This window comes from Chiroxiphia lanceolata, chromosome 5 (assembly GCF_009829145.1).
Source record: "Chiroxiphia lanceolata isolate bChiLan1 chromosome 5, bChiLan1.pri, whole genome shotgun sequence".
In the NCBI taxonomy this organism is placed as follows: Eukaryota; Metazoa; Chordata; class Aves; order Passeriformes; family Pipridae; genus Chiroxiphia; species Chiroxiphia lanceolata.
Genome location: NC_045641.1, coordinates 46,018,618 through 46,045,005, shown reverse-complemented (window position 1 = coordinate 46,045,005; position 26,388 = coordinate 46,018,618). Strand labels below are relative to the sequence as shown.

The window sequence follows — 26,388 nt, the reverse complement described above, 5'->3', positions numbered from 1 at the left end:
TAGAAATCTACTATACTTTAACCCTTGCCTAGTTGCTGTAATTTTTTTTCTAAGTAGTTCATCACTTATATTTTTCTGAAACTCAAAGATATTTTGTTGAGGAAAACTACTGGTATGCATTCCCTTCTTGGAGTCTTTTCTCTCACGTCACATTTATGTTTGAAAGGGCTCTTCATCACATTCCTTTCTGATTGAGTGGTTGACTGCAGATCTGTATTGATACCGAGACTGTAATGTGCCTGTTAATACATTGAGCCATATCTACTCTAGATGAAATGTGCAATCACTTTAAAGCAGACAGTGGTGTCTTTATTATACCACACAATTTGCCGGTCTCTTCTGTCTGTCTCGATGCTTTTCAACATTGAAGTAATTTATGGAATTCTAGTAGGCTTCAGAAATCGTATTGAATTGTGCTTATTATCAGAAGTGAATTTTTCTTGCTCTGTTCATTATCCAGGTTTCCACCACTGGCATATGAACAACGGGTTTGTTTTCTTCACATTCCTGTATATTTTCACGTTTTAGTTTTAAGTCTTATATTCAGGTAGTGATGTCATGTCATAACTTCTGAGTGTCCTCCATAGTAAAATACTAGTTGAGAGCCCTGCAGAGTGAGGGCTTAGTTTGCTATCCAAAATGTTAGGCAGACCCACTACTGAGTGAAACTTACAAGATTTATGGACCTCAGTTTGCAGAGCGGGACAGATAATCCACAGGATATCACTTACCTAGCCAATGTTTCATCTCCTGAGTCTTCAATCTGTTCCTCTCACATCAGGAAGGATTCCAAATCAAGCTGTCTCTCTCCTGTGTTCAGGGAGCTTTAATAGCTTAATAAATATTACTGAATGTGGCCCAGGTCTACTGCTGTGTTCTGTTCTGTGACAAACTGGGCATCCTTTCCATGTTTTTTGGTGCCATCACTTCCTTCTCCAACTGAATAGGCAGTTGCCTTGTCTGAAAGTGAGTGTACAGTTCTCTTCTGCTGTTTGAGATCAGTGTTTACCCGTCCAAAGGGTTAATTATTTTTTTTTTCCCCCTAACAAACTGTTGACTCTTCTCTCTGTGGGGAACCTGTCTTCACATGGGAAGCAGAAGGTAGTACAGCCTCGGCAGTAGCTGGTAGTTGGGTCACTGTTGTCAGTGGCCATAAAGAGCTGTACCTTTGGAAAGAAATTCTGGGCTCCCTCTTGCAAAATCCCTCAAATGTTTTCTCTGCCATCAGGTTTACCTTTTTGCAAATATAGTGGCATCAAGGACAGCTGTTCTGAGTGTAAGCGAAGTCAGTCTGGATACCATCTAATGATTAATGTTCTAGAAAAGCATGGGTTTCCTGTTTCTATAGTAGAGACATTGTTTCTGGCTGCCTACTGGCTTACTGTTTGGGAAATACTTGCAACTGAGGGCATCTGCCTTGTTTTATTTTCTTTTTTTAAAATCATTCGGATTGCTTAAAACAAAACAAAAAACCTCACAAAACAAACTGCAACCAGAAAAGGACCCAGCCTGAAAACTCTGAAGCTTGATTCTCATATTTCTAGGCTAGAGATTAGGATACAGTTGCACATCTGTAATAATAATAATAATAATAATGGTGATAAAACACAACCAAACACCAAAGCCACAGTTGAAAGGGAGTAATAAATCAATGGCTTACCCTATCTCTTTGCGTGTGAAACATTAACTAGTGTGTTTTCTTGAGGGTTTTATTTAACGTATGTATCACTTCCTGAAAGTGTACCAAAATATTATTCAAAACAAAGGTAATAAGTACAGAGGTAATACATAAACAGCATGAGAAACTCGTTTACTTTATAAATCAATTTGGGTATATAAAAAAATCACTGAAAGCACTTAGAAATCTGAAATTATTCTAGCATGTGGAAATGAATTGGTCATAAATAATCGCCTGCAATATTAAAATGTTTCAGACATACCTTAAAAAAAGGCAACCACAAAACAAACAAAAAAGATCTCCAAACCACTCAAAACAAACAACAGGATCAAACATCCACAATCTACAAGTTCCTCATTAGCTCCTTTTCCTGCTGTATGCTCTCCTCAGGGTTTGTCATCTTGTGCTATCAAGTGGGTGGTAAGTCATAGCAGCGGTGACTGCTTCTAGGTCAGTTGGGAAGAGTAATTTCATAAATGGTATAGAAATAGTGTTTTACAATAGAAAAGTAGTGACTTGCTCCAAATTACTGCATTAACTTCGCACCACAGACTCATTTCACTGAACTGTTGGTAATGACGTGTCAGTTTTGCAACTGGTAGAGTAATTCACCTCAATATTGTTTAAAGAGAAGAGGAAGGGAAAGAGGAATTTTAGGTTACACATTTCCAAAGTTTGTGGGGGAAGGGACAGAACTGCCCTGGTAGTTAGCCTAGCTGTCCCATTATCTTCATGGCTTATTATACGTGTGGCACTTAATATACTTACACCGTTTAAAAATGATATTATAATAGTTCAAACTGCAAAACCAGACTAATCTGCTCTGTTTTTATTAGCATCATACTTTAGCATCTGAGCAAGTACATACACTTAATATTAAGTTAAACTATTTGTTAACAAAAACTTGCCTTTGAAGACTTTTCCTACCACTCTTTGTTGTGCCTATTCAAACAAAGAAAGGCAACTAGTAAAAAAGTGGTGTTAGGGGAGGGAGGTATGCTTTTAAGAGGAAAAATGTATTTATACACACACTGAGATCTTGTAGATTACAAGTTAATATTACAAAACTTCCAGTAATACTGCAGTGCAGGTGAAGTTGTTTTGTAGGCAGTGGTGACTAAAGTCTTTGTTTTCCATTTTTCCTAGAAATTAAGAAGCCACCAGTGGCCCCCAAACCAAAATTTGTGGTAGGACACAAAGCAACACCTCCACCTGTTGCACCGAAGCCTGATGTTGTACTTTCTGGTGTGATACAAGCAGCAAGGAAAACCAAGCCAACAATTGCACCAAAACCAAAGGTTCTCAAGAGCTCATCCATTCCTGAAGTTAAACCTCCATCGTCTAAACGAAAAAGCACAAAAAGCTTTGAGGAGCACAGGGAAGATTCTTCTCAAACGCTAGACCACTTGAACTATAAAAATGAAACCTCGGAAGGGAGCACTGGCAACACAACATATATTCTACCTGTGTCATCTTGCAAATTTGAATGCCTTCATAAACTTGAAAGTGGAGAGAAAACCTGTAAAACTCAGATCATTCTTGAGCACTTTGAAAACTTAGAGAACATCAAAGCTGTTGGAAGAAATGCAGCATCTCTGGGCGATAGTCACAATGAAAAACTGGGAAATAGAAGTCGGGTGGTTTTGAAAGCCAGCATTTCGGAAGAGAAGCTTAAGGATGTCCTAACTCATGGTGTACTTCCTAACAGCAGTCCTGTAAGGGATAGGCATGCAGACAAACTTGACAAAGGGGATGGTAGCAGTTCCAAGAACGTTTTTAAAATAGAGTTTATGGAACTTGTACAGTCTTCATCATCTTCTGAGGTAGCTAAAGGAAAGCAACAAAATACTGATAGTAAGATCATTGCTGATGAGTTTCAGATGTCTGAAATTTGTCCTAGTTTGACTGAAAATAACCACAGTTGTTATTGCCCATTGGACCAGGAAATCTTAGAAAATGAAAATTTAAGTAGCAATAGTATGTTTTCAGGTGAAGTAGGGATGAAAGCAGGTGCTAATAAAGCTTCTCCTGAAACACCTTCACTCTTGAGCTCAAAAGTGCTTCCTATCCCTAAGCCAAGAAAGCCACGTGCCGCGTGTCTGGTCCGTCAGGATGGCATAGACACCACAGGAGAAGGAACAAAGGAACCATCTAATTCAGAGAAAGATTCCTATGGGCTTGTGGACCAAAGCTTTAAAAACCCAGCAAAAATTAATGTCCTTGGTCAAAGTGTTTGTTATAACAATAATACAGAAGTGCTTCGTCCTGAAAAATGTGAGATAACTCAAAGCAATGCAGACAAAATGCATCATGTGAAGGAATCTGCTGTGGAAGATTCAGCTTCACAAAATCTTTTGCCTCAGTTGTTACACAAAAGTTCTGATTTAGTGGGAATTGTTGAATGCTCTTTAGATACAGACCGTAAGTTAGTTAACTCAATGGATGAGGTAACAGATGACAGCAGTATGCCAGATGCTGTGGACAAAAGGACTAACTTTGTCAGGTCTGATACTTTGTCCATGAGTTTGCCAAAGCAGCTCAAACTGACTTGCAGTCAGCACTCGTCTGCTTCCAGTAGCCTCCACGTATCCCCACAAAACTTGGAAAATAAAGAAGTTAAAATAAAGGATGAGAATTCTCCAAAAGTTGTTCCTAAGAAACCACAGAGACACAGTCTTCCAGCTGCTGGCCTTCTGAAAAAAGCTGCCTCAGCAGAGCTTGTGGACAAAAGTTCCTACACCTCCAGTGAGAACAAATCAAACAGTGTTCTGGAAGGATCTCACTTCACACATCCAGGAGCCAAGGAGCAAGGTGTGCTGTCATCCTGTGATATACCCAAACGTTCTGAGAAACCCGTTTGGAAGTTACCTCATCCTATTCTTCCATTTCCAGGAAATTCTGAATCATTAAAAACTGCTAACATTGCTAACAGCTTCAACCACTTCACTGTTGTGACAAAGCCTAGGGCCAAGTCTCTCTCTGCTGTAGACATGGACAGGACAGACAAGCCCTGCAAAGATCATCAGAAGAAAAGTAGCTTGAAAAAGTTTCTGAACATGAAACTATCGGTTTGCTTAATGAAAAGTGACTTCCAAAAATTTCTGTCTAAAGGCAGCCAGTCAGTGGATAGTGCTATTGCCAACCTTTCCACTGGGGACGGTTATGGAAGTGGTAACAACAGGAATACAGCATCTGTAGGCAGTGAAAGGAAAGCTAAATCTGCCAAGGCGCATTCTGTAGAAATAAGTAGTCCAGCGCTACAGAAGAAGAGGCAGAGAAACAGGAGTCAACCTGAGATGCGCAATAACCAAAGGCTGGAGTCTTTAGATAGACATTTACTTTTGGGGGAGAATCTGGCACAAATGCGTTTGAATTCTGTAACCAGCACTTGTGCTCCAGAGTATGAGAATGTGCGTCACTATGAGGAAATACCTGAGTATGAGAACTTGCCTTTTGCTGTGGGTGCTAGGAGAAATCTCTGTTTTGAATGGCAGAACTCCAGCAGCGTGGAAGACCAGAGCACTGGCTTCTATGAGGCTGAGGAACTTAGCGAAGCTACAAACAGACGTTGGAGACTTGACAGGTAAAACAAAAAGCAAAGGGGAGTTAACTCCATTGTAACTCTGTTGGTTGTAAATATGGTTAAATGATGACTTGGGAGGCTGTACCCTTTTCATTAAATATCAGCAGGACAGTTGTTGCTGTATATCTTTCTGTATACTTTTGTTGTTTTGAAAACTGCTTGCACTTGGCAAAGAGTCAAGAGGAAAAGTAATCTAATTATTCCTCATATGTTCCTCAAAATTTGGAAAACTTACTTATGTGCGTTTTCAGATTTAATTAAAGCAAATCAGATACAGTCATGTATTTATATCCAAGAATACTTCAATGGGGAGGAATGAACCTTACTAGTCTCGGGATGAACTGAAATAAGCGTCCACAGAGTACATAGTTGCTAGGTTTATAGGGAGAATGAATATATTTTTAGATCAGTTGATAGAGCTGGGAAAAGCAGACAAGCTTTTGGGTATGTAAATTCTTCGTCAGGTCTTGAAAGCTTTTTTGGGTATAACAGAAGCTACTGCCTCTTCCTGAATATAGTGAGCCTTCTGTATCTGTCTGCTCCTAGCAAAGGTGGTAGTGAAGCACGATTTCTGTGTGACTCATACAGGGTATTGGTGGGATGGGGTTTGGTAAGTCTGCAGGTTGCTGCTGTGCTTCTTTGTCTCAGGAGGTGGTAGAGACAGATAATACCAACAGATTTAAAAAGGGATTGGACAAATTCATAAATATGAGGGAACGTCCTCCTATTACACCAGGGGAGGTTTAGATTGGATATCAGGAGAAATTCCTTCACTGAAAAGATGGTCAGGCATTGGAACAGGATGCCCAGGAAAGTGGTGGAATCGGTGTCTCTGGAAGCGTTCAAGAAACGTCTAGATGTGGCACTCAAGAGACATGGTTTAGCGGTGAACATGGCAGTGGCTGGGTTAATGATTGGACTTAATGATCTTTAATATCTTTTCCAACCTTAATGATTGTGTGATTCTGTGTCCAAAATGGGTACTAAATGGAATAGGCAGGAACAGATCTTTTAATATTTATATTCCTGTGGCTGTGGATTTTGGGAAGAGGAATGGGCCACAGAGAGTGGCTGGGCTTGTATGTTCTCCCTAAATAACATTGTGATAACAGGTGAAGTGTTGTTTTGACTCAGTATGGTATCATTCAATTTTTTAACTTCAGCCAATCAGTTTGTATTAGAGATCCTAAAAATTTGTCTCAAAGCAGCAATAAGGATTTGAATGAAATACGTGGCCTATATATTTCAAAGTCCTCAGTAAACTTCTTTACACTGTGCATAATGACAGGAATAAATGAACCAGCTTAAGATAGTCACACTTAACTTCATTTTGTCACTGAGAGTTACTAAGCTTTGTTTCATTTTGGATGTATGTATAGCAAACACATGCCCCAAAGAATCTGTGACTTGGTCATTCTTTGGGGGAGCATGTTCTCTTATATAGGAAGAGACAAATATATTAAGGGGCATCCCATGTTAATAATTGTTTTTAGAGTTAATATTATCAACATGGGACTGTTTGATGGAAAGCATGAAGCCTTATCATGGAAAGTAGGATTTCAGGTTATGGGCTCCCCATTGGTATATTTATTCATGTGGTTGTTCAGTATTTTTCTTGTTTATAGCAGGGTATTTCTTGGTTTTGTCTTTGGTATACTTTAAATTCCTGACTGAATGTATGCTTTTTGTTTAAATCCAATATTTGGATATCTTTCAGGGATTTTGATCATACTCTCTTGGAATTCACTTGATTTGGTGTACCTAAGAAGGGTGAGACCAAATTTAGATAAGGACGTATTTTATGTGTTTATGTGATCTACTTTGCTTTGTGTTATGTGGTTCTGAATCCAGATGAGAATAAGCGTCTTTGCTTTAGGAACAGGGTAGTTTTGCTGTATGAAGCATGGTAGACATGAGATTGCAGTTGCTCCTTTAGTGAAATTCCATAGTTTTCTTACCTGGCTGAGTGTGTGAGATTTATAGTTATTCCCTCGCCACAAAAACTTTCCCCAGTACCAACGGTGATATGAGGGTTTAAGTGGTCTCCCTGCCACATCTGAACCTGCTGCTCCATAAGCTGGATATTCTTGGCACAAGTGGGTTTGTGTTGTGTTTTTCTTTAAAAAGCACACATAGAAAACCATAACCAGAGCCATTTAGGTGTATATTTTAAACTAAATTACATAGTTGGAAACTACCTTAGGAAATAATTAATGTATGCAGTTACTTCAATAGATCTTAGGGAACAAAGAAATCCTTAGGGAAAATGGATGACACAAGGATGCAGTGGTCTCCAGACCTGAATCAGCTGCTGCTGGAAGAGCAGGGACTAGTATTCATTTTGACTCTACCCTGGGGGGATGTAAGGGTCCTCGCCCGAACACAACCAGGCAAGCAGTTTCTCCAGCTTTCCCATCCATTGTTATCTCAAATCCTTTGAAGCTTCTTTATCAAAGTTGTCTTACCCTTTCTGCATAGTTCTGTAAGAGCCTTTTATCATTTTCTGGGCCAGGTAAATGTTAGAGAAACAGTGCTGCTGTTGTTATTGAAATAATAGCTGCTCGCATTTTCCCCAGCCTGTCAGAACACGCACTTAGCTCTTTTTCATAGATCATGGCACATAAAATTCCTGTAATGCACTGCTAATGGGGATTTCAAAGCAAATTATGTTATGATTAAAGCCAATGCACAAATGAGATTGTTCTTCTGAGAAATTCAGACCAATTGCCTGCGCTTCTAGTCATAATAGCACATAGTCAAGATATTAAGTCTGAATGTCAGGCTTACCATTACCAGAAGAGTTCAGTGGTGTCTTTACCTCACGTTACATTTCTTGCTGGAGGAAGAAATAAAGTTTTCATAATGTACCCAGTGTTTTTGTGGTTACTAACAAATTTCCTCATGATCCCATTCTCCTGAAACCAGTATGCTTTAATGGAGAATGGTAATGGCCTCTGACACTCTTACCTGAACTTCATATGTCTTATTTAATTCAGATGTTTTGTTTGCTTGGGCCTTCCCGCAGGGGTTTAAATGCAAATGGCAGGCCTGAGTAGTTAATGGTAGGTATCAGTTTTTACTTACCACTTGATTTCTGAGTTATTTGATGTCAGCCTCCTTTCTACTGGAGATGGGCTTGGCTTTGAAAGGAAGAGAGCCCAGGGTCCTGATATGTTGTGTGAACCACCAAGGTGGGACAGGCACTGCTGACAGGAGACAGATGGGTTTAGTTTGTTAAGTAGTTCAGGAGAATATTCTCAAAGTAAGTAATGACAGTACCTTGGGAGCAGATAATCCATGTTTTGTTTCCACTATAGAAAAAGAAAGTCTTTTGAAATGGTTTTTAAAGATGGTTTATTTTGCCCTAGCCTACCTGTTTGACTGAAAATTTAAAATGGAAAATTTATGTGAATGTGTTACTATGAGGACTCTTTAAACAAAGTGAGTGAAGACTAGATGCTATGGGATAGAAAAAGTACTGCTAAATGTAAAAGAGGTTTTAGATATCACTATCCAGTCACAGATAACAACACGGAAGGCAGCTCTTTGGGTTTGGTGTGTTTTGTGCTTTGTTGGTGTGTTTTGTGCTTTTTAGTTTGTTTTTGGTTTGTGTTTTGGTTTGGTTTGGTTTTTTTTTTTAGAAAAGAATAGTTCGGGCATGAAAAGAGAGGTGAAAAGTCAGTGATGCTGGTACCACCACCATTCATTTTAATGTTGTCAGAGACCAGTAGTTGTAATGATTCTGCTTTGAAGTACCACCATTCTTTTAAAACTTGCTAATGAAAAAAAAAATATTTATGCATTATTCTATTCATAATATTTATTGTTATTCTATTTTTAGTGACAAACTTTTTATTGAAGAGGACAGCAAAATGTTCCTTACAAACTAAAAGTAACATTTAACGTACATTTGTCCAGCAATCTAAAGATGCAAAGGAACAATGAATGTGCCTTGGAACATCTGTCATGCTGCAGAAAACAGAAACTTAAACTTTTTTGGATCTTGTGGCCTTCCTTTTGGTATTTGTTACATTGTTCTAGGCAAGAGAATTGTATTTCAGGTTGAGTGAGTCTGCTCCTGCACCCTTCCAGGAATAACATACTGTATTTACTGGCTACTCTTGACAGTGTTCCTTCAAGGTGTTGCAAATGTTAATTGGTTTTGACAAAATTTATAGCTGTGTCATTGTGTTTCTGGCTAGAATTTTTCTTTGGAAAGGGCAAGGGAGGGAGGAGTACCATGTAACAACAATCCTTTAAAATCTTAATGGTGGTATAATTGAATATTACTTCTTATTTTCCCCATACCTGCTGATTTAGAATAATCTGTTGGTTTTCCAGAAATGAGCATCTCAGTGCAAAATGTAAGTTTGATTTTCCATACTAAATTCTGCTTTGATGACTGAGTCCCCAGAGGTCAATTAAGTGTCCATGAAAGCCTTCCTGGAATATTGCGTTTCATATTGAAAGCTGTGTGGTTAAGCACTTTGCTTTGATATCTTTGGTATACTGAACTTTGTTAGGGTTGAGACATGCTTCTGATGAGCAGTATTGCACCAGATAAATGTGGTGTTGTTTAGGGATTGGCTGTGTTTAGGAAGGGGTTTTTTTTGCAATTGCAAAATTTCCATTCAGAAACACTAAATTAATAAAATACTGCAGGGTCTAAATAGCATTTAGAAAGAATGTTCAAACACTTAATACTGAGATTTGAATGCACAAAATACATTTTAGGTAGTGGAGGTGTTATACATTAAAAAACAGTTTTTACTGAATTTTATTGAAGAATGTCATTTCTTGATAAGTATGTGAATTTTTTTTTTTTTAATTTCATCTGTTTCCTAAAGATTATAATGGATTAGTTTCTGATCTGAGGAAGGTAGATTCCTTCTCCTGCATCAGCTCTGCGGTCTTGTCCTGTCTTCAACATCCCCCGTACTTCTACCTGGCTTCTGCCACCCTTAATTGTACATAAAATACTTTCTTTGCAGTTGTCCATCAGGTTTTAGTGGAATAGCTTTGATAATAGGCTGTTTAGGTTTCCCATCAGGCTTCATTATCTTTAGTCATGTGTTATCACTGGCTTTCTTTTTGCGTTCTGCTTCCTTGAGCCTGCTTTTTTTTTCTCCCCTCCCTACCTCCCTTTCTCCTGTATGTTGTGCAGCTGGTAGGCTTCTGCCAGCTCTGAGGGCTTGTTCAGTAAAGAGTGAGTCAGATGGCTCAGATCTCTGCTTCCTGTCCCCTGCGAGGCTGAATGCAGAGCCTCTCTGGCAGTCCCGGAGCTGGGAATGGACAAAGGAATTCCTGGCTACTGGATATAAGGAATAAGCCATTTTGGTTTTACAGACTATGAGGAAACAACTTCTGTAATTGTTATGTGCATCTAATTAGAGTCCAAATCAGTGAGACAAATCAGTGTTGGTGAGAAGTGGTAATAGTACTGTTACTTGGGAATATCGATGTTTGACATAAGGACCTTGGGAAGGAATTTGGTGCATGCAGGTGCTGGGAACCTTATGTCTAGAATTACTCTGTTATGTAGTGTCAAGTTAATTATTTTATACTACTAGGGTAGCATGTAGAAACTACATGAAAGACTTGCAGTGATTTTTTTGCTCAGGAAAGCATATGGGCTGTTGTGGGTTTTCTTTTCTTTCCTTCCAAGAAACTTTGTGAATCAATGTCTTCATGGTCTGCTTTTCTAGTAAGAGAAGTTTTCCTTAGTGTTGGGGTGGCTTTTGGTTATACAGCTTTACAGTTTAATCTGTTATACAACCTGAAATAAAATGCATATACTATAAGAAGAACATATGCACTCTGGAAGAATACTCAAATCTTCTAAAGCAAACTGGTAGAACTATGCTGACATCCTTCCCCCCTTTTTTAAATTTTCTTAAAAATCAGAATAAATAGGAACTTTCTTGCTTTAATAGAATCTTCACACATTCTCATGCAAATATGTTTTTTGAGATGTGCTGATTTAATCTGTTTGACAGTGGGAGATATTCTGAGGTCTGATCCTCTCCATCTTTAATGAGGGAGAGAAAGGAGTTGGAGAACAGCATTTTTCCAATACTGTTATTCTAGTATGCAATCCAGTCATGAAAAGATTTAAAAGATCTTATGAAATGAAAACAGTTGTGAAGATCTCCAAGATTGTCATGAAAGAGAATTTTTGTCATTGGTGTTTGTTTCATCCCTCTTTTCAAGGGCTCCCTGTTGATTTTGGTAAAAGAAAGAGGTGGGTGAAGTAGGCTGATACAGCCAGAGCACATAGGGAAAATTCTGACAGAGTTGGAGGTGCAATAATGAAAGTCTTGTAATTTGTCAGGTGATGTTACAAGTGCTACATAAAAATAGATGTGATTTAAGTTCTTGACATTTTCTTTTTACTGCACGTAGTTAGAGCTGGGTGTACTCGTGTGTATGAGAGGGAGTGAGATGGTTGTGGCAGTGATGAGGCGGGCGCTGCCAGCACGTGCTACCCGGCTGCTGGGTGAATCCGTCTCACTCTCTGAAAGGTTTGGTGGCTACTTTGGTCATAGTCTTATGCAGCTTAGACAATTACATCACATTAACCTTGAAGAACATGCAGTCCATTTGCATTAAAAGAGCCATTTTGAGGGTAAATTGTGCTATCCTGTGTTTCCTACTGAAGAAATGCTCACCACAGATGGCAAAAGTGTCCTAACTCTGTTGTTCCCATCGTTCCCCGTGGTACAATACAAGGATGTCCTCGTCCTTCCTCCCAATGACGTTTCCTCAGCTCAACGTGTCAGCTCTTGCCTTCAGCTGGAGGGTGGCTTAGTGTGATGTGGGGGAGTGTGAAGTAAGGAGAGCAGCACGTAAAGCTGCTGTGTCCTTTAGCCTGCTTCTGAACCCCCTGCATATGGTAACAGGAACTCGGTGTCACGCTCTTTCATAAACTAATCTCCAACTCTTTATCGTTTTCTTTCCTCTTATTCCATGTTTGTGTTTTTCCTAATTTTGGCATTCTTCAACTGTATTTCCTTTTCTGTAAGATGGGGGAAGGAAGCTAAGTTAACACTGCGTATTTGTCACTGATGTTGGCCTTTCTCCCCCACCTCCAACACGTGCTCTCTGTCTCTATTTGCCAATCGTGGTATAAATTAACAAAATGTAACTCCAGAGAGTACCTCAGATGTAGAATGGAGAGTCAAATGTGACATGAGAATTGATGAACGACCCATTTATATGTTCCACAGCAGCCTTTTCCTGTGGGTTATTTTCAGCATTTGCTCAGGAAATGTGTTTGTGAAGCTTTGTGGTGTGGTGATATTCCAACTGCATTCTAATGTAATAGTAGCTGTAAAAAAGATTTTTGGGTGGCACAAAATAAGTGTTGAAAGTAAGCAATCAAAATATTAACTTTGGTTTTTATATAGTAATGTGCCACATTTACCCAACATTTATGTTTCATCCAGTTAAAGACAGTCAACAAATGTTAAAGACAAGTTAACAAATAGATGTACAAAAATGTGCAGCTATGTTGTTTCAGTGCACTAGACAGAATCTAGGTTAAGCAATGCTGATTTTATATTAGATGATAGAATCCAGTAAGTTTTGTTTAGAAATATTAAGTTTATCCAAGTTTTAATTTTCCTTTAAAATATCTTCATGCTTATGAAAAACTGCTCTGCTCAAGCAGAAGTGGGCTAAAGAAGTCTTAAAGATGCATGTGAATAAATAAAAGGAGTTTTTACCAAACCTGCCATTTTGATAGCTGCTACCTGAGCCTTGTGGCTTAGGGATTTCAACTGCATGGAGTTCTTCTTCTAATCAGTGCAAAAAGTTAGAGGAAAAAAGAGCACAAGCCAGTCTCAGCAGCTCAGTTATTCTCTACATCTAGTCTGTGTTGATCTGAACCAAACTATTTCACCTTCTGTTTTCTGACGTACTACTTAGGAAGCTTCATCAGCTCCTCTCCATGCAGATAGTTGTGTGCATTAACTCTGATGTTAGTGAACAGACTTATTTATGCATTGGAATGTCATGGTAGCCCTGGCAAAGTAAAGTCAATTTTGGATGTTCATAAGAAGCTTTGTTCTTACTTAGTGTAAGTTTTCTCTTTCCTATTTGAAATGTCTGGTTTGAGATTTTTATCACATTTTATTTATAGTTTTCCAGAAATCTGTTTAGTGTGTGCTGGAGTTGTGTTGTGGTTTTTCTTTTTTGTGTGACTGGAAAGTAAAGTGTTCTTTTTCTTCTGATTCTACTGTCCTTCCCCATTAGGGACTGTTTTGTGAACTGAGAGAAGTTAGAACAGCTGGTCTTGACTGTAACTGGGTGCCATATTTTGCTGGTCCTGTTTTATATTGGTTTTGCCAGAAGTTCTTTCCAAAAGTGTTGGTCTGTAAGCATTGCAGCTCTCCCTATGAAACAAGAATTAATGATTAGGGAAGGCAAAATGGTGTAAATTCTGCTGTACATTTCTGTAAGAGGATAATCTGAGACCTGTTTGCAGCTTTTTTTAGACCATGCTTTCTAAAATTGTGCTGTGAAGTATGCTTATGAATAAATTCTCTTTACCTATTCTGTGAGGCAGTTTTTGATGGTGACAGGAAGAACCAGTGCAGGGACTGCTTCCCTTGTACAAGCTTCCAGGCAAGGGTTAAATCTCTGAGTTTTCTCCCAGTATTTCACTTTCCAGTACCAATGTTCAAGACTGTCCCTTTGTATCCTCTTGGATTATATTCTGCTACATTGACATCACCTCCTTTTGGCACCTCTGTTGGGATAGGTAAAATAAGGTCTAGGCTGCAGTTCATTCTCATTTACTGCTTAATGATCCAGTATACCTGAAGGAGAAATGAAAAACAGGGGGACATGAAGAGGACAATGAGGGAGGGAGTTTTTTAGCTCTAATGATAGACAGTCACTGCTGTTCAGAGAATCTGAAGTTCAAATGATAGGTCAATATATGATGGGTTACACTGCAGGGGCACCTGGAGTGATATGAAGTTCATCTTTCTGCTTTCTAGTCTGGTTTGTGAAAGGAAATGTGCTGATGTTGGCTTCTTCAGGATGGTTGTGGAGCTGAGGTATTGCAGCAAATATAACTCATGCAAAAAGTACAATAATTGAAGCCTTTATTAATCTTGCTGATCACTAATCTTGTTATATATTTTCTTAAAACTTCCGTAGTTGCTCACTAGTGATCCTGGGTAGTATTCATTATTATTTGCAATCCGAGTATCTGTCTGCTTGTCGTGATGGCAGCTGTGCCATGCTTTTTGGGAACTGAGCTGTCCCACTGTGGGCACCAGTTTTCTTGGAGGCGTTTAAACTGAGACTCTTTCTCTCTCTTTTCTTTTTTTTTTTTTTTTTTAAGTGTGGCTTTGCTATGATGAGTGTGGAAACATCTGAAGCATGCATGTGTGTTTATGTTGAACTTTCCAAGGATCTAAGGAATTGTCAACAAACGGTCTCATTGAAAATGGCTCCTGTGATCCTGGGAGGCTGTCTGTGGTGAGAGACATCCTCGGGTGCCTCTGAAGCTGGTGTTTGCAAATCACAGCTATATAAGGAGATAATCTGAGAACTGTTTGCACCTTTTTTAAACTGTACTTTTTCAAATTGTGCCATTAAAGTATGTGTATGACTGTATTGATCATAGTGTGCCCAAAGAAGGGTGACTGACAGAATGGATTACTTAATAAATTTTGTACCTTTTTTTAAAAGTGTGAAGCACGTATAACAAATGCCTTGATTTTTGGCATAGAATGTGAGTCAGATTTTTTTTTTTCTTCTTGTTGAGGAAAGAAATAAGTGCTGGTCTGAGGATAACAAATGCTAAACTTAATGCTGCTGGCTGCAAATGCTGGGATAACTTGGTTCCAGCGAGTCAGGTGTTGCAGTTTGCAACATGCTCAGCCAAGTGGCATGATCTAACAGGCTAAATGTGGTGGCAACTCTCAGCAGTGTTTGTGATATCCTCCTTGCCCAGAAATCCCAGGTGTGAGCAGTGAGCACCAGAGATAAAGACTGGGACAAAGAGAGTAGTTCTGGTATTTCTCCCTGCAGGAGCAAACTCCTGGCATTCCCACCTGTCCTCTCTCAACATCTGGTCCATTGCCTGGGAGGCAGCAGACAGCTTTCAAAGTGCAAGCAGCTCTGAACCAAAATCCATTTCAAATAGGTTGTCTTGAGATTTTCTTTTGGTAATGTCTCACTGTCATGAAGCATCCTGGCTCCTATAAAAAAAGTAGATGCTAATGCATGCATACAGTACGTATGATATTGTTTAAAATAATTTTGTTTCAATTCTTGAAGTCTTAAAATTGCAATTTGAATAAAAAAGAGCCTGGAGTGCACAAAATATTTTCAATTTGAGTTGCTCAGCTGGATGCTGGTTGTTTCTGTTTTCTAACTGTGATGCTTGAGGACTGTTTATGTTGGTAATTGAATCCTTTAAGTTCCCTAACCAGTCTGGAAACAATGTAGTGCAACAGTTATAGGTGATGCAAATAATCATGGATTCATTGGTCTAGTTTGTTTGCCTCTTGTTTTGTGGTGCTTTTTATTTTAAAGACTGTTGTAGAGGTCTGTTTCATTCCTTGCCATGTCTCCTACGGAAGGATCGCTTGCAGACAGAACTAATGAATCTCACAGGTGTGATCAGTTCAGGCAGTCTTAAAATATGAATAAAAGGAAGATCAAAATTAATTGTCATATTCCTTACCATCAGACCAATAAAAATTCCTGGTTTGTTACCTTTTTTCTTATTGGTCATAATAATATGAAGAACTAACTGATCGAACAACTCAATATGAGAACTTACTGATTGAACAACTCATTGAGTTGTTACTGCAGAAGAACTAATGACATAATGTTAATGCTATTGTGTAAAATCATATTTGAGAGGGTACCTTGCTATCTTGCTCTGTTGCTGTGAAAAAGCACCATTTTTGGCAGAGAGGTTGAAGCCCAAGCAGCTTGGCTGCAACAAGGCAACCAGTGTCCAGTGCTGGCAGCCGAGTCAGCACTGTGAGAGCTGCAGCAGTACCCCCCAGCCTTTCTCACACTATCCACAGCATCTAGAGAAGAGGGATGTGATCTCAGCTTCAGCTTTTTTCATCTGTGCGTCGGTCATTAAACCAGAGAGGTGACTGATGCTGTAGGAATAACTCAGATAAGTAAACCCCCTGGTCTAGGCTGCATTTCATCCTCATTTGCTACTTAAAGGTCCCATATGCTTGAAGAAGAAATGAAAAGCAGGGGCACATGAAGAGGACAATGAGGGAGGGAGTTTTTTAGCTCTAATGATAGACAGTCATTGCTGTTCAGAGAATCTGAAGTTCAAATGATAGGTCAATATATGATGGGTTACACTGCAGGGGCACCTGGAGTGATATGAAGTTCATCTTTCTGCTTTCTAGACTGGTTTGTGAAAGGAAATGTGCTAATGTTGGCTTCTTCAGGATGGTTGTGGAGCTGAGGTATTGCAGCAAATGTAACTCATGCAAAAAGTACAATAATTGATGCCTTTATTAATCTTGCTGATCACTAACCTTGTTATGTATTTTCTTAAAACTTCCATAGGAGCTCACTAGTGATCTTGATTGGTATTCCTTATTATCTTTGTGCTTTGCCAAGTATGCTTGTTTTCTAGAACTGATTTTTTTTTTCCAAAAACCTGCAGTAATTAAATATTAGAGTAATTGGACTGTCTTTAAAAAGAATTATTGAATAAAACTAACGTAAAGTTCACTAAACAAAATTAAGCAATTATTAACCAAGCAATAATTTCACTTTTGCTTTGGGTTTCCAGGAGCGTCTCCTATTGTCTTGAGCACCCAAATCAGGAAATTGCTTCCTAAATTGTTTTGGAATATTAACTTGAGTTTTATCTTTGCAGCCCTTCCTTGAAAGAGAGATTTTGAATGTAGATACGACCAAACAGAAAAGATGCCATAGAAAATTTTTTTCTTAAAGTCTTTTATCCTTGGATTTTCCCAGAAGTGTACAACTAGGATTCATTGAGGGAGTTAGTCAGTGGGGCATACTGCCTTACCTACAGCTGTTAAAAGTACAAGGTTCTATAAAAATGTAAGTGTTATCAGCTACTGCCTCCCCAGAGAGTCAGAGTGCTTTTAGGTCTTGAAAAAACAGCAACTGAATATGCCTTAATTAGTGAAATTGATTACAGGGACTGGTGATATTAAAAACTGAAAATGGATATACACGAATATTCATTGTTGCCTCTCTGGGGGAAAGTGAGGTGCAAGCAGCTGTGGAAAGATTGTGAAATGCTCTAATAATACAAAAAGGATTTGAGATGAAATGTTATAATAAACCAGGCCTTTTGGCACTCTGATGATCTGGTGTGTATTTTTGACTTCAGCAGGAACTCCAGTTTCTCTAATTTTGCCTATATGTTGAAAGTTTTCTTTAACAATAAACAAACAAACAGAAACCCCCACAAATCCCCACAATGAAGTATTGGAGGAAGGGACAGAAGGATAAAGCAGAGTATAATGGATACTCCTTTTAAAGCAACAAAAGGATGAGAAATGAAGAGTTTAGCAATGTGTTATGTGCAAGGTTCTGTCCATTCAGCATTCCTACATATTTTTATTACTTACTGAAAGTAGAGAAAAGATCTAAAAATAATGAAGATCACAAGGAAATGTGTGTAAAGCAGCAACGTGGATGAATCTATTTTAACTAATACTTTAGAGCTGTGGAAACTTGCTTTTTAGTAGTTATGGTGATGCTAACAATTGAAGTAATTCCAATATACTATAAAATACTTACTGTTGGGGCATTCCATGGCAGAGAATCTTTCTGAATCATCTCAGTCAAGCTTGAAATACTATTTGCCTTCTAAAGGAATTACAAACTGAGACTGAAATGTTAATTGTGACTTCAGGCTATGGTGCCCTATGCAGGGTCTAAATCAACAGTGTCTGAAAGTGAAGCCTCAGGTGTATTTGAAGCTTCTATAATACAAATAAGCTAGTCTGAACTAGTCTTAGTCATCTTTTGAAGACAATAAGTAGTTTTTACGCTGATTAGGATTTATTTTTCTGGTTGTAATAGCTTGATGACATTTCTTAAGTTTTTACAGTTTATCCTGCTGAATGCCTTACTAGGACCAGCATGTTTTATTTCATTAATATTTTACTATTGCAATGGGAAAATACAGGACAATATATATGCATCATCCCATAAACTGCTCATTCTAAGGCAAACTAATGATTCCTTCATTTTACATGTCAAATAAAAAAGCCCCACATCTATATTTAGATAACTTGCTCACGAGATATGGCAAGATATTCTTACTCAGTGCACAGCAGAGTGAGTTGGCAGGGATGGTGTTTCACATGACTGATAATGCAGAAGTTTCTCTTGGTATTGCTGTGGATGGGACAAAGAATTGTGATGAAGAGGGAACAAGATAGAGATAGGTCACGGTATCCCCAAAATTCCTATCAGAAGAGCCACTTAAGCGTTACTGCATGGTTGTGGTATTTTAAAAAGGAGGAATTCATATGTGTTAGAAAATATTCTGTTTATTTAAAGATTTACTACTATTTCCAGAGACGTTTAAAGGCTACAAGGCATTTCACTATATCCAGAGATAAGTTTAAGAGAACTGTACATCCACTTACGTTAAAGATGACTTCAGAGGTAAAAGTACAGAAAAGAGTAATCAGTAAATATAAAACTGCTTTCTGTTTCACCAGAAAAGTCATAACATTTACAAGGAAAGGTTAAGGCAAAAGGTATGAGGAGAATCATGTGTTCTCCAGCACGTGGCTGATAAGTGCAAGTCAACACAGTGACTTTGTCACCATTTTCTCTGAAGAAGAAACACAACTGCAGATATCATCAGAAAGGCATCTACCCATGGCTACAGTATTGCATCCTGTCCCTGAACTGGCACCTTGTTTAATTCTGGAACACAGCTGGGTGTGAACTGATTTATTAATCATCTAATCATCCAAGGTGATTTTTTTCTTTAAAAAGCAAAGAAAGAAGGAAAAAAATATTAAAAATAACCACCAAAAAAAGCCTCAACAAAATATATCAGGTGGAAGAACCAGAGAGCTGTAAGCTGAGCACATACAGGATAAAGAGTTATGGGGGTTACTAAAGATGCTTTAGTAGAGCAGATACTGTATGCAAGATTTTGTAGATGGTTCTCTCAGCTCTCGTAGTTTCCTTTACGTGAATAGTAGGTGCATCCACACCACAAAAGCCAGAAAAGGAGCTTACTACTTAAATGTTGTGATTCATAGGAAGAAAAGAAATGTATACGGTGACTGGCTCTCATTTGTGGACACTTACTAAACATCCTAAATCACCACTAGTTAATTATTGACATTTTTAAGTAGTTTTTTTAGTGAAACTTTCTATTAGATAAGCTGATTAATCTTACATTTAGAAAATGCTTCACACAACGCAGGCCATCTAATTTGTTCTTCATCCTTCACTGGTGATGGGATTATGTTTGCACAAGTAGAATACCGCCTCAGATAGAAGTATTCTTGTTTCTGACTTCCAAAAGGGTGGGATTTTTAAAACTTTAAGTTCTGGTACAGCTGCCCTGAAAAGTTTAAATGGGAAATGACAGGAAGGTCTGGGAGTGGGCATCCAGTAGAATATGCTTGGGCAAAAGAGCAGTGATGTCACAGGTGTTTCCTTGATGAGAAGGAATCTTAGTTAAAGGAAATCAAAGTGGCAATTAAAACAAATCTTAGGGATAGGGAAAGGGGCAATAAAATGTCTGTTAACAAAATTAAAATTTAATGAATAATGGACTAGAAAGTGAATTTCAGTGTGGTCAGGGATAAAGTGCTTAATACATTTTGCAGTGGGGAAAAAAATACCCCTAATCAGAGATAGATTCAGTGGCAGATGTGGATGGTAAAACTGAGTAATTTAGAAAGGAAGGAGTAGCAGTATTATTTCTGTTGCAGGTTTTGACTAAAGCTGGGGCATATATCTACCTGATGTCATGCTACAGATGTAATAAAGCTGTTTGTCATCTATAAAATAAAATATGAGATAGCATCTGCTGAAATAAACATTCTCAGGCCAACTTGACTGTGAATTATATAGATTAGACAAGGAATTTTCTGAATTGCTGAAGTTAATGAGTAACTGCAGAAGTCTTAGTTTCCTGCTAGCTCCAGTAACAAACTGCTTTTTTGGCTTTGTGGAACTCCTGGAGACTCTTTGGGAACTGTCCCTGGCATACACCATGCGCTGTTGTCATCAGCACTCATCTCTCTGGTGGCTGCTCTTTTCCTGTGTGAGGCTGTTAATTTCCAAATTGAAATAAATGGGTGTCTCTCTGCACCCACGGTGCTGTAGTCTTGGCTCAGGACCTCATTTGAACTCGGTGATGACTTTACAGTAATCGCCTTCCTTCCCCTGCTCCATTTGGTTCTGAGAGACAGTAACTGCTTGGGAGTTTCCTGAGTCCTTCCTGTGTTGTCGTAATAGAACAAAGCTATTTTAATTTTCTCTCTGTCTTCATGGCTGACCAAGGTCTGTCCACAGGCCAGCTAATCTTGTCTTCTCTAAATATATTTCTATTTGTGATCAGTATTTGTGTGTTGTTTTTTTGGTCATTGGTGATGTTTGTTTGTTTGTTTAACTCTATCTTAAGCATTGTCTAATCAACACCTTGCTGTGGCAGAATCTCTTCCCTTGAACTGCTGGCCACACTGCTTTTAATGCAACCTAGTGTATGATTTGGCTTTCTGGGCTTCAAGTGCACATTGCTAGGTCATGTGGGACTTCTTGTCCACCAACACCCCCAAATTCTTCTCCTCAGGACTGTTCTCAATCCATTCTTCACTCAGCCTGTATTTGTCATCCCTGATGCAGTTGTTTAGCACATGCATTGAGGAACAGCCCTGTGTATATTCACAAATCTAGAATTACAGACAGAAAGCTCCAGTCCAAGTACCGTATCTGAAACAAGACCTGCTCCTATCAGATAGAGGATAGCAAAATGGCTGTGATCTTTCTTTGTCCTTTTGGCACACAATACAAATGTTGCACTATACCTGCAGTAAGGGAATAGATTTATCAGACTTTTTTTGTTAGGCAAATTCTGATGGACAAGAATAATATAAATACTCCAAAGGTACCGTGGCTTTTGCACACTGTCAATGAGCATTGTATCAATACTAGCATAGACAAATCATTGCTGAGTTTTGAGTCCACTGTGGAAAAACCTACTGTCATTTTCAGACTGCCCACTACTGTTCTCAATATTTCTGATAACAAGTATAGCATTTATTGTGGTGTAAACCCAAAAGTTCTTTACATAAATAGAGTATGATATGTTTATTGACTATACGTATTTTAATTTTAGATCCTTAGAAGACCACCATGATCATCCTAATGTGGTAGTGGGAGATATTCAATCAGATGAAGAAGATATCATGAACAGTTCTGATGAAGATGATGACACAAATTCTGATTCCAGCAAAGGGGAGACTGATCCTCAAGAAGATAAACAGGTATCTTTTTATTTTTATCTTCTGAAGCTATTCCTCACTCTTGTATTATTTCATAAGTTGTAACCTGTTGAGATATTTTCAAATAAAAGGCATTAAATCAACATAACTTTATGTATTTTTTTATCATTGTTATTGTTTAGTGGTTGGTTTTTTTCTAGAAGTTTAATATGTGCATATTAGCCTGACATTAAGAGGTCAAATTTAAAAATATCCACTACAAAGTGTGTTTTGCCTGGCATAATTGTTCTCACTCCTTCACTGAATCATGGAGCTGTAGACCCTCTAATGGAACTACATGCACAGATGTACATTTAGAGATCTTCAGTTTTGAGACTTAGAAATAGCTTTTAACAAGGTTGTCTACAACTCACAGATCCTACAGTGCACAGTGTCTCTTGTGCACTGAAAATTGAAAATCACCTCTGTGGCCCCTGGAGGAGTGTAAGCCACAATTGACTGTTGGGGTTGAGATCTGACCTTCTGCTAGCTTCTGTGACTGCCAGCTTGGACTGATTTCCCTTATTTTAATCTTATTACTTCTTCAAGTGAGGAGCAAGAAGACAGTGCTAACTACTCCAAATGTAATGAAGTTTTGAGGGTCCTATCCCTCTCCTTGGGGATACTCACGTTCTTATTTCTCAGTCCTGGATGCCTTGAAACCAGCCTGCCCATAGACCAGTGCCTCTCCTCAGCATCAGTCTTAACAGCTGTTTCCTTTGATATATTTGCTTCCTCTCCTTAAAAATAATTAAACAAACAAACAAAAAAACAGCCACAAAACCAAAGCCCCAACAAAAAAAAAAAAAAACAAACAAAAACCCCAATGAAACTTGTTAGTGTTGGAAGAGAGGCTTGATGTGTCAGACCTGGATGTTGTTTAACCAAATGAGAGGAATAAATTAGGAAAGGGAAAGAATCCCGGGAAAAACTTGTTCCTGTGAAACTAAACAAGACTGTACCTGTATAAAAGCTAACTTACCTTATGTGCTTTTAGAGGTGCCCTGAACCTTTCACAACGGAGTTTTACAGGAAAGTGTCCCCATTAGGAGCGTTCTCGGGCAGGTTTTACGGAGTAATTCAGCGCTTGCTGTGAGGCATCTGCTGTGGGCTGGCTCCAGCTGCTTTCAGCACGTGCGGGCCGGCAGCTGGGGATTAACAACCAGCTTCCTCACGGGGAGAGCAGCTGCAGAGGAGAATGAAGTAGTCTGCACCGGTCATCAGCGGGGCTTGTTTTTATTTTTCCTTACCACAAGCATCTGGCTATTTTGATGCTTTATATCTGTTAGGGGATTTAAAAGGCTCCTTTCCAATGCCGTGCCTAAGAGCCCTATTTGTACCCTTTTGGTTCTCCCGTTAGAGACTCTCAGAGCCAGAGTATCTTTGGCTGAGCAAATGCGAGGTGGCCTTTTCAGTGCCAGCTGGTATGTGAAAAGTATTTCAAATGGGGTTGAAAACAGACTGTGATATTTCATTTTGTAATTGTTTAGCGGTAGCATCTTGTTCTCAAAATACTAATTTTCATCTCATTTGCAACTGTCACATCTACAGTGATGGCAGATACCTTGCTCTGCATAATTGACTTACTTGTGAATTCAGTCATGTAGGGTGCCTGTCAACTGTGCTTTCCACAGAGGCCTGAGGATAGGTGTTACAATCTCACTTGAATGCGATTAACCCTCACTGGATAGATCTAAGTTTAATTTCAGAGGTCAAATCCCAGCTCTGTGTGCAGGTGTCTACATTGCATATAGAATAAATAATGTATTTGTACATATGTGATGCAACACCAAATTATTTAATGTTGAAATTAATTTTAGTTATCAGGCACGATGTCATTTGTCAAATTAAAAAGTTTAATTAATTTATTTTTATTTTTAATACAACAGTATCGTTAAAACCAACCTATGAGTATCATCTGTTCCATGGTTTCATTTCCAGCACTTGACATTTCTTTACAGGTTTGGAGAAGAACTAAATATCTAGACAAATCGTGAGACGTTAGTGCTTATGAACGAAAGTTTCATGGATATAATGTCACCAATATCTTATTGTCTAGACAAACTGTTCAGTGCCTTTATCATACTACGATACTCAATACAGCCTCCCCAGAATTTCCATCTCACTTGGGTTGTGTATCCCGGGATGCTTTAGTGCTCCTCACCCATGCTCTTTCTTTGCAGTCCATTAAAATGAAAGCCTGAATGTGTAATAGATGTGGTGACAGCTGGCAGCAGAGAAGCATATGGCAAACCTTGAAAGCTGTTTTGGAGAAAGGTGTTTTATCTGAGGGAAATTGTATGTGGGAGTTACACTGTGTAGCGAACACTTCTGCATCCTGATGCCTGCCCCCATTTGCTTTGTTAAACCTGTTCACTCTATCTGATGTTGAACAGTAGCATTGATTTTTTTGAGAGCCAAATGTGCACCTAAAAACCAACATCATCTCTACACTGTTTCAGGTAGATGACGAGGCTCACACTTCTGCATCTTTGCAGCACAGTTCCTATGTATTCCAACAGCTCCTTTAATAGTCAGAAGCTGACTTTTCAGTGTGTTTTCCTTTCTTCTCCTTTCATCTTGTTTTTCAGTAAAGAAAGTGCATGTGTCTTTTAAGATGTTCCTGAAACACCGTTGAGTTCACCACAAATATTACTGTTGCTGTATTAATCAGGAAAAAAAAATCAAATAATGTAGAAATATTATCTGTACTATAGTACTTTTGCTAAATAATAACTGTTATTTTCTAGGACTTCATCCATTATGGGCTTCAGTGCTTCCTCTAATAATCAAATGAAAAGGCTGATAGCGTTGTAAAAACTAATCTTAGCTAATATCGTTGTTTCCAGCTACAAGCTAAATTGATTTTCTCACAAATCCTGAAAAGACAGAAGATTTCAAAGCCAAGAACTTTCAAAGCAGTGTAAAATGTTTTTCTTAGAAATAATTTGAATAAGTGCATTGGATTTGAGGAACTACTAGTTGGAAATGATCTTCATGACCATTTTAGTAGATGCATGGTATAACATATAATTTTATTTGCAGAATAAGGCAGCTGGAAAGAAAACAAAGGTTTACCATATTGCCAAGGAGATCATGAGCTCGGAGAAAGTGTAAGTATCAATGCTAAACCTAACAGCTACTCAATTTATTTTAATTAGGCAATTAAAATGTAACTATTTGCTTTTTTCTTGCTTTTCTGATAGGTTTGTGGATGTGCTAAAACTCTTACACATTGTAAGTACTCAAAAAACAAGTAGTTTCCTCTTATATTTGTTTAATGTATTAAAGTTTTATGCTTAGGTTTTATTGTAGTGACTGTGCCTTTTTTTCTGCTGTGTCTGCATATTCAAAATATAAAAATTAATCTAATTAAGCTGAACTTTAAAGTCTCACATTTTATATAATGCATTAATATTTTGGTGGTTCCTTCTGCATCTCCTTAATAAATGTATGCAGTCTTCCAGTTGAGTATGGGTTTTGCTTGAAGGCTGAAAATTGAATACATATCCATTTATGTTAATCAAGATCGTATTTTTAAGCCAGCTTGTATTGGCTTATAAATATGTACGTAGTAATAAAAATAAAGTTTTTTGTTAGAATAACTCTTTAAGTGGTGGGGGAGGCAGGAACAATTTACCTTTAGAAATGGTACATTAAAATGCACATTCTTTAAGTAATCCAACTAATATCTAATAGCTGTAATGGTGCATCCATCAACACGGCAGCCTTTTTTTCTTTTGGGCTGCAGTTCCTTGACAGATGTTTGCTTCTGATAACAGCTGCAATTGTAGTACCTGCAATGTGTTGTCTACAGCAAGGGTTAAGTATTTCATCCATGTTTATGCAGATCAGTTGTCTGTAAACATGCTGTGTTGAAGGTGATAATAGTAAATCAATGAAGAATTTTTCTTTCTCTAGCTCAGTTTTATATGTTTTCTGTCAACTTCTTAATGGTATGTGTTTGTACCATTTTGTCACTCTATTAAGTGCAAGCATAGTGATGTTTTTTCTGGAGCAACAGAAGTGGTTATATTGCAACCAGATGCATTGCTCTATCTCAGTCTCTTGAGAAGCATGTTCTATGAAACTGGGAACAAAGGTTCTTATAAATGGATGTATACAGTCCTGTAATAGAGAGATCTTCTCAGGAAACAAAAGCTTACCACACCATTTGCTGATTGCTCTTTCGGTTTCCTCCTACTAATTGATTTTCTGATTCTGTTCAAGCTTGGTTTTTAAAAGCTGGATCAAGCAGTTGCGGCCAATATATAATTTATATTCAATATGTTTCTGGTACAGAACTCAAGCTTAAATACTGGTTAAAGGAAGAGAGTTGTCCGGGAAAAGTTTTAAGCTGTATAATTTTAAATTATCATATTTTTCAGGCATGTAACTTATTTGTTAAAGGTGTCTTTGTTTATTAGTATATTAGTTTTTCAGGTAATGTGCAGTACTGGAAGAAAAGGCTGTGGAGCAGAATACAGGCAAGCAGGGGAAGAATGTGAGAAAGGGCAAATAGTAGGGAGCTTAGTGAATTTCTAAGATAAAGTTGTCCTCACAGTGTAGAAGTGCAGTGGTGTAGGATGTGTTTTGCTTTTCCTTTAATGGATAACTTGCAACTCTAT

General features: G+C 38.2%; 1 protein-coding gene across 1 annotated transcript in view; it reads left to right on the top strand.

The window, feature by feature from the left end:
- The window catches only part of FGD6 (FYVE, RhoGEF and PH domain containing 6), a 71,835-nt gene that overhangs the window by 6,372 nt on the left and 39,075 nt on the right, over positions 1–26,388 (top strand). The window contains 4 exon segments of the mRNA XM_032689019.1: positions 2,825–5,261; positions 21,616–21,763; positions 24,806–24,873; positions 24,967–24,997. Coding sequence (XP_032544910.1) covers positions 2,825–5,261; positions 21,616–21,763; positions 24,806–24,873; positions 24,967–24,997 — 2,684 coding nt within the window.